The sequence below is a fragment of the Xyrauchen texanus genome, chromosome 46 (assembly GCF_025860055.1).
Source record: "Xyrauchen texanus isolate HMW12.3.18 chromosome 46, RBS_HiC_50CHRs, whole genome shotgun sequence".
Taxonomy (NCBI): Eukaryota; Metazoa; Chordata; class Actinopteri; order Cypriniformes; family Catostomidae; genus Xyrauchen; species Xyrauchen texanus.
In genome coordinates, this window is record NC_068321.1 from 25,768,910 (window position 1) to 25,782,003 (window position 13,094).

At 40.7% G+C, this 13,094-nt stretch overlaps 1 protein-coding gene across 1 annotated transcript in view; it reads left to right on the forward strand.

Moving 5' to 3' along the window:
* The first annotated feature begins 4,391 nt into the window (after nt 1-4,391).
* Nucleotides 4,392-13,094, forward strand: part of kcnq1.2 (potassium voltage-gated channel, KQT-like subfamily, member 1.2) — a 163,715-nt gene continuing 155,012 nt past the window's right edge. Inside the window, exon 1 of the mRNA XM_052119764.1 lies at nt 4,392-4,855. Coding sequence (XP_051975724.1) covers nt 4,392-4,855 — 464 coding nt within the window. The remainder of the gene's footprint in view (nt 4,856-13,094) is intronic.

Sequence of the window (13,094 nt, forward strand, 5' to 3'; positions counted from 1 at the left end):
AGAAACCATCTTCCACACATAATTTCACATAAATATAATCACATGAATTACAAATTATAATAAGTGATCTTATTTATCCTAACTCACACACAGCGTCTTAAAAACGCAACGCTCATAAAACTGAAGAAAAAACAGCGTGCGCGACGCAACTTTCAAAGGGGCGTTCCACACCGGACACCCTCACGTGTCCTTCTACGCTATTTTTTGATTGTTCTGAAACCTGCGTTCTGCTCTGTGCATTGCGCTGTGTTTAGCTTTATATTATTTGTGAACGGCCCCAAAGACGTACGTCTGACGCATGTGATAAACACAGCCCAAGAACGTGTCCCGTGTGAACGCCCCCTGACAGACGCGCGCGCGCTCTCAGCATCTCTCCACATGTGTTGAACAGCCGCAGCTTCAGCATCACACATGAATATCTCCCTCCACAACTACAATTAACAATGAGACACCTGGAACACTGCACAGGAGGTATTTCTATTGCTTTTCAAAGTTTATTTCCTGTATTTTATTATAATATCTTGCACATCGACGACTACTAAAACAGAAATAACTTTATTGAAGCTTTTTTTTGGTGTTTATGAATTTAGAAAGTGCATTTTAAACTGGCATTTAACATGACAATCAATGAGAATGATGTGAATATGAATACAGATGACAAGACATTAAAATCAATTCCTCAATGTTGAAGCATAAACAAGTATATGTATTTATGCACATTGATGCATGGCTGAAATCTAAATTAGTATATGTTTTGTGTATGCATTAGGAAAATGTATTTCAAACTGGCATTGAATACTTTTAAATGCATCTACAGTGTATACAGTATATTTTTATTTAATGTATTTTCGTAGTATAATTCCAGTAAAAGTGGTGTTAGAATGATGTGATTACTGAAATGAGCTTTTGAGTTTCATGCAAAAATGAATGACTGTGTGTGTGCATGTGTGTGTGTGTGTGTGTGTGTGTGTGTGTGTTTATCTCCCTGTCCACTAAATCCTCTTGACACGCTCTTGACTGTGAGTGTTTTCTATCTCTTGACATTGTGATCTGCTGCTCAAAGCTCACGTGAAACACTATCTGCGAACAGACGGCGCTGTGATCGCAGGTCTGTTGGCGTCTGTCACTCTGACCCACAGACATGACAGAAAGATAGCTGGGTTTTGTTTAGATTTGTCTTCACTCACAAAAGCTTTTTTCCAGTGGCTTTGTGTGTCATCTCATGATGGAGATGGATGGCAGTTCTTGAGGGAACGTCTGACCTCGTTAATGAGGGTATCTGATCATTGTGCCATGCAGACTTCGGTGAAATCACAATCAAGTTAGAGCGATGAGTGACTTATTAAGCCGTCTTGGTTGCGGATGTGTTTTTCACAGTCATTTCTTTCCTTAGGGATCTTATAAAAGTCTTAATAAAAGCATTGTAAGCCATACACCATTTTTCAGTGATGTCATACAATGGCAGTTTATGGTGACCACCTCTTCTAGCTTCAAAATACACAAAAGTATAATTCAGACGTCTAATTAATTATTCATGAGGCTCATGATTGTTATTAATATATACGATAAGATTTGATGAGAAACTGAAATCGAATGTATTATTTAGTGTAAATGTTCACTGACCGTTGATATCCTGTGTGCGTTCATGATAGGACACGAGAGCAACAGTTCACGCAGCGCCCTCACAACATTGGGGCGTTCAAGAGAAAACTCGTTGGTTTATCTAAATACAGGTCCAACACAGCGATAGTGACAACAGAACACAACACAGCTGCACACAAAACAGGGAACAGAACTTACTAAACATGTCCGAAGAGTTTGTAGTCCAAGAATTGATGCATTTCTATGCCCAGCCTTTTTTTTTTTTTTTTTTGGTTTTTGCACCGGTGCCAGTTCACAGCAGATGGTGTTTCCCACGTGATGCCGAAAATAGAAAGCAATCGATAGTACCGTCGCTTGTCATGTCTGGTTAGGACAAATATACCTTTTATCACGTGTCGTTTACCGTCAGGTTTGGACGCGATGTGACTGTGGCGTCCTGTAGCCTCCTCTATGTTTCTGATTGATTTCTGAATACTCAGTTCAACAAAATAAGGCTGGGCATAGAAATGCATCCATTCTTCGACTACAAACTCTTCAGACATGTTTAGTGAGTTCTGTTCTCTGTTTTGTGTGCAGCTGTGTTGTGTTCTGATGTCACTATCAATGTAAAGGACTATACAGTCCTATACATTCAATATAAATTAGATAAATTAATGAGTTTTCTCTTGAACGCCCCAATGTTGCGTGTACTGTTGCTCTCGTGTCCTTATATAAACTTAAGATACTTTTGTGTTCTTTTGAAGCTTGAAGAGGTGGTCACCATAAACTGCCATTGTATGACATCACTGAGCACAACATTTATTCACAATTCCTCCCTTTGTGTTCAGAACAAGTAAGAAAGTCATATAGTGTTATAACAGCACAGGGGCGAGTAAACAATGACTGAATTTTTGGGTGAACTATCCCTTTAAGTATATAAACTACTATCTCTTGTAGCATTCCGAATGATGTAATCCAATTAAAATTAAGGACAGATGTGACAATTAATTTTAAGCTGTTGATTATAAGTATAGACACACTATATTTTTATTTTACTGCAAAATATTCATATATATATATATATATATATATATATATATATATATATATATGATATATATATATATACTCAAATTATATATATATATACAGTACAAATATAGTAGTTTGAGAGTGTAGGGAGAAGACTAATTGGCCGCGATTCAGCTTTTAAACCCATTAACCCATTAATAAACCACCTTGGAGCTCACAGTAGGTCTGTCTTTGAAGATATAAGTTGTTGTTAAGAATCAATTTGCTTATGGAGAACACGAATGGAAATTTTACTTTTAATATTTTTGCTAAATTCTTTTTTCGTGAGCTCATTGTACGTATCGCAGCGGTTTTTCTGGTGAAAAGAACACAAGAGGGGCAACAACAACAATTACTTTTATTCACTTTCACACAAATCACAAGTAAAACGGCAGATTATCAGTACATAAACACTCAGATCTGCCACGATATGTATAAGGACCACGTAATATAAATTTGTGAAAGCGTCATCACAGTCATGTAAATTTCATAAGGTCAGGCAGAGAAATGTATTAATTCCTAAAGAATTGTATATCAACTTTAGAACCCTAGACAATCAAAAATTGTCATTGATGAATAAAAAAATATTGTTTTTGCATGTTGCTATCATGTTTAGCACTTTGCTATATGTTGTTAACATGTTTTAACACATAGCTAGGCATTTCTAACATGGTTTAGCATGTTGTTAACATGTTTTTGCACTTTATTAGGCATTGTCAGCTTGTTTTAACACTTAGCTAGGCATTGCTAACATGGTTTAGCATGTTGTTAGCATTTTTTAGCACTTTGTTAGGCATTGTCAATGTTTTAGCACTTAGCTAGGCATTGCTAACACGTTTTAGCATGTTGTTAGCATGTTTTAGCACTTTGCTAGGCATTGCTAACATAGTTTAGCATGTTGTTAGCTTGGTTTACCACTGTTAGGCATTGTCAACATGTTTTAGCACTTAGCTAGACATTGCTAACATGGTTTAACATGTTGTTTGCCTGTTTTAGCACTTTCTTAGGCATTGTCAACATGTTTAAGCACTTAGCTGGGCATTGTTAACATGGTTTAGCATGTTGCTAGCATGTTTTAGCACTTAGTTCAATATTTCTAGCATATAGCTAAGTGTTGCTTGTATGTTTTGCTAGTATGTCTATCAAGAATTTTGTGCATGAAGCTTGAAAGCTTTAGCAGTAAGTACAGTCAAAAATGTATGTATGGCAGATAATGGGAAATTGAGCCTGTTCCGAAGTCTGCTACAAGAATACTGTAATTCTGATCTGTTAGAAAAGTCATAGCAACCCGAGTCAGAACAGGTAGAAAGTTTCTTCCGATTTTGGTGGATGTAGCTTGAAAGCTCTAGGAGTAGATACAGTCAGAAATTTTGCTTAAAAAGAATAATTTTAGTTTTAGTTATAAAGAGTAGCCTCGCACAGAACATCCCGAAACATTCCTTTTAATGCTTACTCCATCGTTTTCCTGCTAAAAATCCTTCTTAAACAAGCCTCAGGGGGTTTGCTGGTCTAAACCAGCTAGTTTAGACTGGGTCTCCCAGCCTGACCAGCTATCAAGTGCCCTAAAACCGTCTAAAACAGTTAAAACAGACCAGCTAACCACCAGGCTAATGTTGTTCCACCTTCACAGGTTTGGTGGCATAGCAGATGTAGATCTCTAGATATCATCAGTTCTACACAAGCGCCCAACAGGAACTCTCTCAACCCCATCAAACTGCCCCACAGGACACATCCCTACCATGGGGGAGAGGCTGGGCCGTCCCACGCCCTTTTTAACCCGTGAACGCACTTTCGGATGGTCCAGCAACAGCAACAGTATCAAACTGAAAAACTGCACCCACAACGGGCATGACTTCCTAGGACAGAGCTCGGAACACAGCCTGGAAGAGGCGGCAGCGCCCAATGCTTCCCTCACCGTGGCCCACTCTCCTGTTTCACTGGAACTGGAGCCCGTGGTGAATAATGGATCAAGTGCACCCGCCGCTCCAGGTGGCCACACAAAGGATCTATCTGGGCACAGAGAGCGCCGCCAGCCTCTCTCCATCGCCACTGGACTGGTCCCCAAAGAGAAGTCACGCCCGCTTCCTACCGCCGCCCGCTTCATGCACAGCCCTTACCACGCCAAGACTAGCATGCAGGGTGATGTGTACAACTTCCTAGAGAGACCCGCCGGCCTGAGGTGCTTCCTGTATCACTTCCTAGTGTGAGTAGAGCTTTCCTGTTCATTTTTATTCACCTGCATTTATTTACAACTGCCTTTGTAAATATTGGTTAGTCTGAATTTAATCAGTTAATTCTTAGGGTACATATTTGAATGATATATGGGTGATTCTTTAATCGGGGGAAATCCAGTTTTCACTTTCACAATCATCATTTTTATTTTCTTCAGTAAAATCTATTTTTCTTCATCTCTTTAGCTGGTGTGTTTTGTTTCTTTAAAAGCTCATGAAGCTGTTGAACATGTATTAAGTTAATTGCAGCTGTTGCCATTTGGATCTTAGTAACTTAGGCTACGTCTACATTAGTCCGGATAGATTTGAAAAACAGCTTCGTTTCAAAACGCTCTCGTCCACGCTAGTGTTTTCAAGCGTTTTCCAAAAGTTGCTCGTCCACACTGAAAAGTATGACATCATGCGGAAAATCCCTGTTGCATGTACGATCTGAAACGCAATTGTCCTCATGTTCCGTCGCCAATTCCGAGTAAACTTCCCATCGCCTTTGAAGGAACGCAATGTGATGGTTGTACAAAGTGACATTTATTTTTTAACAACGCTATCAAAGTGTGTATCAAGCACAACAGCGCCACTATAACACGGGCCGCCATCTTGATTGTTTTGGTTGGATAGATCACATGACTGTGTCACATGATAACAAATACGTCATCATTTTCAGATATATCTGTTTTCACAGTCCACACTTCAACGCGAAAACGATATTTTCTATTTTATCCACTTTGGAGTGCGCTTTCAAAAAGCTCACTTTTCGCAGACAAAAATGCCGTCTCAGTGTGGACGGACGGCCAAAACGGAGCGGAAAATATGCGTTTTCAAACGAAGCCATTTTAGTGTGGACAAGGCCTAAAGGAGTGACTTCTGTGACCCCAGATGCACCTGAAACATGTAAACCTGATCCTGAAAACAGCACCTCTAAACCTGGCTGCCTGACATATTTAGCTCGCTGGAGAAAGCAGGACTGTTTTAGATCCAGAATAAATATTCACAAGGTTCAAAAAAGAGTTGATATCAGTGTTAAATCATCATAAATAATCAACTAATGCTAATGTTTATTTAGCCAATGAAGACTGAACAAATGCTAATTCAGCTAATGAAGATTATGTGCTAATGCTAATATAGCTAATGAATATTTGGTGCTAATGCTAATATAGCTAATTAAGATTTTGTGCTAATGCTAATATAGCTAATGAAGATTTGGTGCTAATGCTAATATAGCTAATGAAGATTTGGTGCTAATGCTAATATAGCTAATGAAGATATTGTGATAATGCTAATATAGCTAATGAAGATTTGTGCTAATGCTAATATAGCTAAGGAAGATTTTGTGCTAATGCTAATATAGCTAATGAAGAATTTGTGCTAATGCTAATATAGCTAATAAAGATTTAGTGCTAATGCTAATATAGCTAATGAAGATATGCGATGCTGTTTATTTCAACAACAAAAGATACATTAAGTTTTCACTCCCCTTTTTAAAAACTGATGAGCTTATGTATATTAACCTATTGTATTTATTGTCCAGTTTATTTCCTATAATCAACATCATTCAAACAGAACATATATTACAGAGGAGCAGAATTTTAACTTTTAACCCAAGACTTTTGCCCTTATATTTGCAGTGCAATGCAATGTAAGCACAGGTAAGAGCTAGTCTTCCTTAAAAAAAATTATAATATGTATATATATATATATATATTTGATTGATATTATATATTGTTATTTACATTTATGCATTTGGCAGACGCTTTTATCCAAAGCGACTTACAGTGCACTTATTACAGGGACAATCCCCCCGGAGCAACCTGGAGTTAAGTGCCTTGCTCAAGGACACAATGGTGGTGGCTGTGGGGCTCGAACCAGCAACCTTCTGATTACCAGATTACCAGTTATGTGCTTAGACCACTACTCCACCACCAGGGAACACAAAACTTTTGCAATTGAACAAGCTATTTAAAAAAAATTTATTCCCTCCCTGTCCTCTAGGGATGTTTAGACATTCTGCCTAAAATCTCCTGAGGGCGAGTAAAACTAGTTTTTGGATGAACTAGTCCTTTAAGAACATGTTGATAATTGTCTGACCCACTTTTCAATGAATGAATTGCAAATTCAGGAGAATAATGCATGTTCTGATATGGCACTTTGCCTGACGCGTTTGGCCCGTATTAGTACTTTTCTTGAGCTGGAAGAGTTGGAAACTGTCTGGCTGCATGCCTTCGCTCTAGCTCTGTGTCTGTGTGTGTGTGTGTGTGTGTGTGTGTTGTGTTTGGTGGTCTGATATCCTTGTGACAGGGTGGAGGGCAGCGCTGTGTCGTGATTCTGCACACCCGGCCCCTAATCAGGCTAATCAAGCCTCAGAGTGGGATAAAGGCCGACTGGAAGCTGCAGTGCGACAGAGAGAGATTTACAGCCAGCTGTCCGACACCTTTGTGTGTTTGTCTTTTTTGTTTAAGTTTCTTATTAAACTATTATTTATATTGTCAAGCTGGTTCTCGCTGCCTCCTTTCCATTAATCCCTTTACACTGGTGCCAAAACCTGGGAAGGATGAGGGATACGCCGTAGTAGAGTCCTCGCCACTACCATCCACCACAACGGAGCCGCCACGGTCATCCGCCGGGGGACGGAAGAGCCCGGGACACCTGGAAGCGGAGGAACGGCCACCAACCGAGAGGGGAGGAGGGGCTCCCAACCAACCGCCTGGAGCGATTACCGTTGCCAGGGGTTTGGGAGACCCCTACCGTCCACCAAAAACGTGGCATTCAAATGTCCTTCTTCTGCCACTGTAGTGCTGCTATGACTTCTGGTACTTCAAATGGGTTATTATACAGAAGTCCCCACCTGATGCATCTTTGATATTTGGCGTGATCAAGAACACATCCGGGACATTTTAATTGCATTCTTGAGTATTGGAATTAAAACAGCCATTGTTGAGATCTCTTCTGAAACTCTAGAGGAGACACATGTGAGATTGTTGGAGTATTTCTCAGGAGAAAAATCGGAGAACCAGGAGACTTGAGGAAAATGGCGGATTCACACATACTCCGTGAGCGGGACGTGAGCGAGGCACGAGCAACGCATTGCGTTTGGGCATTCACATTGATTATCTTTTCTAGATTCCTACGGCAACGGTGGGCAGTCACGTGCAATTGTTTATCAGCATACTTGGTAGTTATATATCGAAGTCCCTTTGAAGGCATGTCAGTCCACTCTGCGGTCAGCTCTCGGGCAGGCTGGGCGGCTATTTCATTGTAAACAAGCCACATAAAAGTACAGCTCCTATCTACTTGAATGGGGAAAGACTGAAATTTCCAACAAGGTTGGCCAAGATACAGACCTTTAAATTGTAGTGTATAGTTTGGAGTATCAGTTTTTCACTTTTCTAAAATCTCCTGATTATTTTAGTTTTCTACTGCACCCGCGTGAGCCACGTGGCTCGGAGCCGAAACTATACGCTCACTGCCGCATCTGGGACGCTTCTGGGACGTGTCACCTCATGACTCACCCTTCCAATGTGAAGGGTGTAATCTGTTAACATGGGCACCGAAACAAAAACGCGGATGTGTGAACCAGGCCTTAGTCTCCATTTGCTCTCAAAACATTTTTTTCTTCCTTCATTTTCTTCGCCAGCTGAGGAAGTTCAACCTGCCACAGGAGGTGCTGACACAGTTCTGCTCGGGCATCATTGAGTCATCAACTGTCTGGTTTGGTTCAGCCACCAAATTAGACTGAAGGGAACAACAACGGACTGTCAGGATGGCTGAGAGGATTATTGGTGCACCCCTGCCCACCCTCCAAGACCTGTACGTCTCCAGAGTGATGAAACGTGCAGGTAGAATCACCCTGCCCACGCCCTCTTTGAACTGTTGCCCTCTGGCTGGCACTACAGAGCACTACAGAGCACTCAGTGCCAGGACAACCAGGCACAAGAACAGTTGCAACCCTCTGACCATTTACTACATGAACAATTAAACTGCTTCAGGACTCCCCATAGTGAATTAATGTAAATACACATCTCATGTATATATGTAAATTCACTCATATTTAATTCAATATTCAAGATTTGACCACAGGTCATGTGGCAAATAAAACAGATGACACTGTTGCATTATGGGAGATTTCCCGTGGCTGCAGATGACTCTTATGGAATGAACCGCACATCTCACTTTCATTGAATGGACAAAAGGATGCAGTTAAAGTAAATGGTGACTGAGACCAGTGTTGGGGGAGTTTCTCCAAAAAAGTAATTAATTACTAATCTTCTACACTGTAATTAGATTACTGTACAAATTACTCTGTCTGAAATGTAATTACTTCTCTAAACCCCGTATTAACTTTGACCAGATGGATACTCAATGTCTAGATAGCCTAATGTACATGTTGACCACCTGTGCAACATCAGATGTCTCTGATCTTTAAGTAGATCTATCTGTATTTCAATCACAGCACACTGAGCAGCTTAGGTGCCAACGAAATGTCAGAGACTCCCACAGTGCAATCCATCTCATTTTTATCATAGATCCTTCTAGACTGAGAGAGGGGGAGGGAGAGAAGGAGAGAGCCGGTGAAGATGAGGACAGTTCATATCGGTGATACAAAGGTCACAAGTTGAACTAAACAGGCAGTTTATAGTTGCTGTACCTTTAAGACATGCATATAAGATTGACATATTTGCATTTGGTTGACACTTACTGCATATCCAAAGTGGCTTACTGTGCATTCAGGGTATATATTTGCTCAATTTGTGTGTTCCCTGGGAACTAAACCCCATTGGCTTGGTGTTGTTAAATAAATTAGATTGCATTATGGAACAAAAAGTACAAGAAATGGCAAATTCCAATCATTCTTTTTCACCCTAAATCAGTGGTTTTAACATTGAGAAGATAACTAATGGAGCCATGAGAATAATCAGTTCCATAGTTTGTCCTAGAGGAGATGACGTCATAATTCATTGGCGATTTAATCCGTGCTGGACAGCTGGACAGCTATAAATGCAGAAATCATTTTGAACCATTTCCAACTTGAAATCCCAGTAGGTGACTTTATGCAGCTTTAAATCTTGCGTAACACAGAAAAAGACTAAATCAATGGTTCTCAACTGGTTTTGTTTCATGACCCAAGTTTTACAATGGACATCAAGTGGTGACCCAAAACAGTCCCAGAATGGTTTATTGGAAAAGGTAAACAAAATGAGGGGAATCTCTCCATCTAGAGATTCAAGGGTGCATCTGATGCAATTTAAGATTTTGCATTGATTATGTTGGACACCCTCTAGATTGTATAGACTTGGTCTTAAAGACAGAAGATGGGGACCCAACCCATGTTTTTTGGGGATGAATGTTGGTTGAGGGTACAGAGATTTATGTGTGACATATTGGACACACAGTTTTTCATTTTGCCCCAGACTATGCATCTCAGGTGATGGAGTGGTTATTACTTTATGGGATAGCCATTTATAAAGTTGGTTCCTAGCCGGGGTTATGGTTGGAAGGCTAATTATTCTTAGTGGGTGTAAGACGGCTGGTGCACCCTCGTTTCAGGAGTGGTGCGGGGTGATGGGCAGGGTAGCAGCATTAGAGGAGGCGATTTTTAGAAGGTTGCAAAAATGGGATTTGTTTTATAGGAAGTGGGGTGGATATTTGGCTTTTTTGAGGGTTCTCAGGGAGGGATTTTTAGTTTGATGTGTATCAACCCCCCTGTTGGGATCCACTGCTGTAGAATCCATGTTTTCACAATCCTGTACATCTTCGCACCATTAGCTGGGTAACTCCTAGCCAATCACATGTAAGCCATTGCTTTATAAGTCTGCTCACAATCTATCACATTGCTGTTTCAGTGCGCTAACACGGCAACCTCCTCCACCCCACCACCACAAGTTGAGTCCCGTCCTGCACAGGGGTAGGCTCCTCACCCCTGCCTCCTATCTCCGACAGGATATGACGGTTCCGAATACAACTTCTTTGGACTGCCAGACGGGGCTTACACCAAAGAGAGGCATTCCATTTCTGTTATATATTTATCAACAGGGCCGCCGCTGGCCAACTTGATGCCCTATGCAGAGTTCCGAGGGGTAGGGATTTGCGTGATATGAGCATGAAGCGATCGTCTGTTTTTCGCAACTGCTTTCGGGTCCTTGAATAACGTATAACGTGCGAGTAAGGGCAGTCGGTGGACTATTTGGTGCCCTCCTAGGGTAAGATGGTGCCACCCTAGGGAGTTGGTGCCCTACACAGACTGTGTAGTCTGCTTATAGTGGAGCGGCTGTGGCTCAGTTGGTAGAGCGGGTCAGCTGCCAATCGGGTTGGTGGTTTGATTCCCGGCCCACACGACTCCACATGCCGAAGTGTCCTTGGGCAAGACACTGAACCCCAAGTTGCTCCCAATGGCAGGCTAGCACCTTACATAGCAGCTCTGCCACCATTGGTGTGAGTGTGAGTGTGAGGAGTGTGAGTGAGTGTGAGTGTGAGTGAGTGTGAGTGAGTGTGAGTGAGTGTGAGTGAGTGAGTGTGAATGTGTGTGTGGATGGGTGATTGGGGACACAGTGTAAAGCGCTTTGGTAACCTCTAAGGTTAAAAAAGCACTATATAAGTGCAGACCATTTATAGGGATCGGTGGTACTGTTCATCTTAAATTTCACTCAATCTAATTATTGGGGTGGTGGTGGCACATAACTTGTAATCAGAAGGTTGCTGGTTCGATCCCCACAGCCACCACCATTGTGTCCTTGAGTAAGACACTTAACTCCAGGTTGCTCCGGGGGGATTGTCCCTGTAATAAGTGCACTGTAAGTTGCTTTGGATAAAAGAGTCTGCCAAATGCATAAATGTAAATGGTCTGGTTTTGGGTTAGTCCGATAAGGCTGGATAACACACCAGCTGTTGTGTTTTCAATCAGAACACTAGAGTTTGTCCTTCCAAAAATATTTTTTTTTTTAATAGATGACCGCGTTTGGCCCAAGCTCGTAACACGTTATATGCTGGTGTGCCCGTCTTCTTAAAGCAATTGGCGGTTGATTGAAAACCGCTCAACTGACACTAGGTTTGGAGGCAAATGTTATTGTTTTTGGGACTGGGAATCTAGTTTGGAATTTAATTTGGCTAAAGGCAGGAGTCCTGTATGTTTCTGCAGGTGTCCATTGGATTGGCAGGAATATACTTTGGGGGAGACACCACACATCTGCCTCCAGAGAAACAAAAATCCATCGTTGTATAGGGTCATGGGGCCAAAGGTCAAAACATTCAGTTCCAGACTCGGTTATTTGCTGTTGATTTAGTCTTTGTGTTTGCTTAATTAGGTCATTTTCATAATTTAAGAACATACAGACAATATTAATCATTTTAAATAAAAAAATGAAATTAAAGAAATAGATCAAAATAAAATCAAAATGAAACAAAAATACTGATAAAGGAAATGATTAAATGCAGTGCTGTATTTTTGTGGAGCATAGATCCACAGCTTTGTTTACAGTGTTCTGATTAGTGTCCAAAGAGCATTTTATGTCCATATATAAAAGAGATTAAAGTTTATGTGCCAGCATAATTCCTTCATATTTAATTCAGAAATTATTCCTAGAAGGCACCCAAACAGATCATGGTAAGAATTCCTCCCCTTCTAGTGAACCTTCAGACAGATTTAAAGGGATATTTAGCTCATGAATCATTATTTGACCTGGGCATTAATCCAAATTTGGGAAAATGAGGGAGGACACATACCGTTTTTAGTGTCATGTCGACACATTTCTGTAAATCCTGCTGTTGATAATGTGATATCACAACATCTGGTCATTTCTGAAATGGATTAAAGTAGGATTTTTTTTCCTAGTTAAAGGTTTTTTACTTAAGCTAAATGTGTTCTGAAATGATATACATATGTACTTGATTTCTCAACATAATCGCCTTGTACGCTAAGTGTTCAGAGAGTGTTTATTGGCCGATCTTTATGAACTTTGCCTTCTAAAAATGGGCTCCAAGATTGAGTGAATGTTTAAAAGCCACTGCTTACAGTAATGCACACCATTATTATCCTTGGCTCCTTTAAGACCAGATACCTATTGAGCAAACCGTACAGAATGGAACTGTAACGGGATTCATGGAAACGAGGCGGCGAGAACCAGTATAACAATATAAATAATAGTTTAATATAAAACTCAACCAAAAAGACAAACACACACCGGTGTCGGACAGCTGTCCGTAAATCTCTCCCATCTTCAGTTG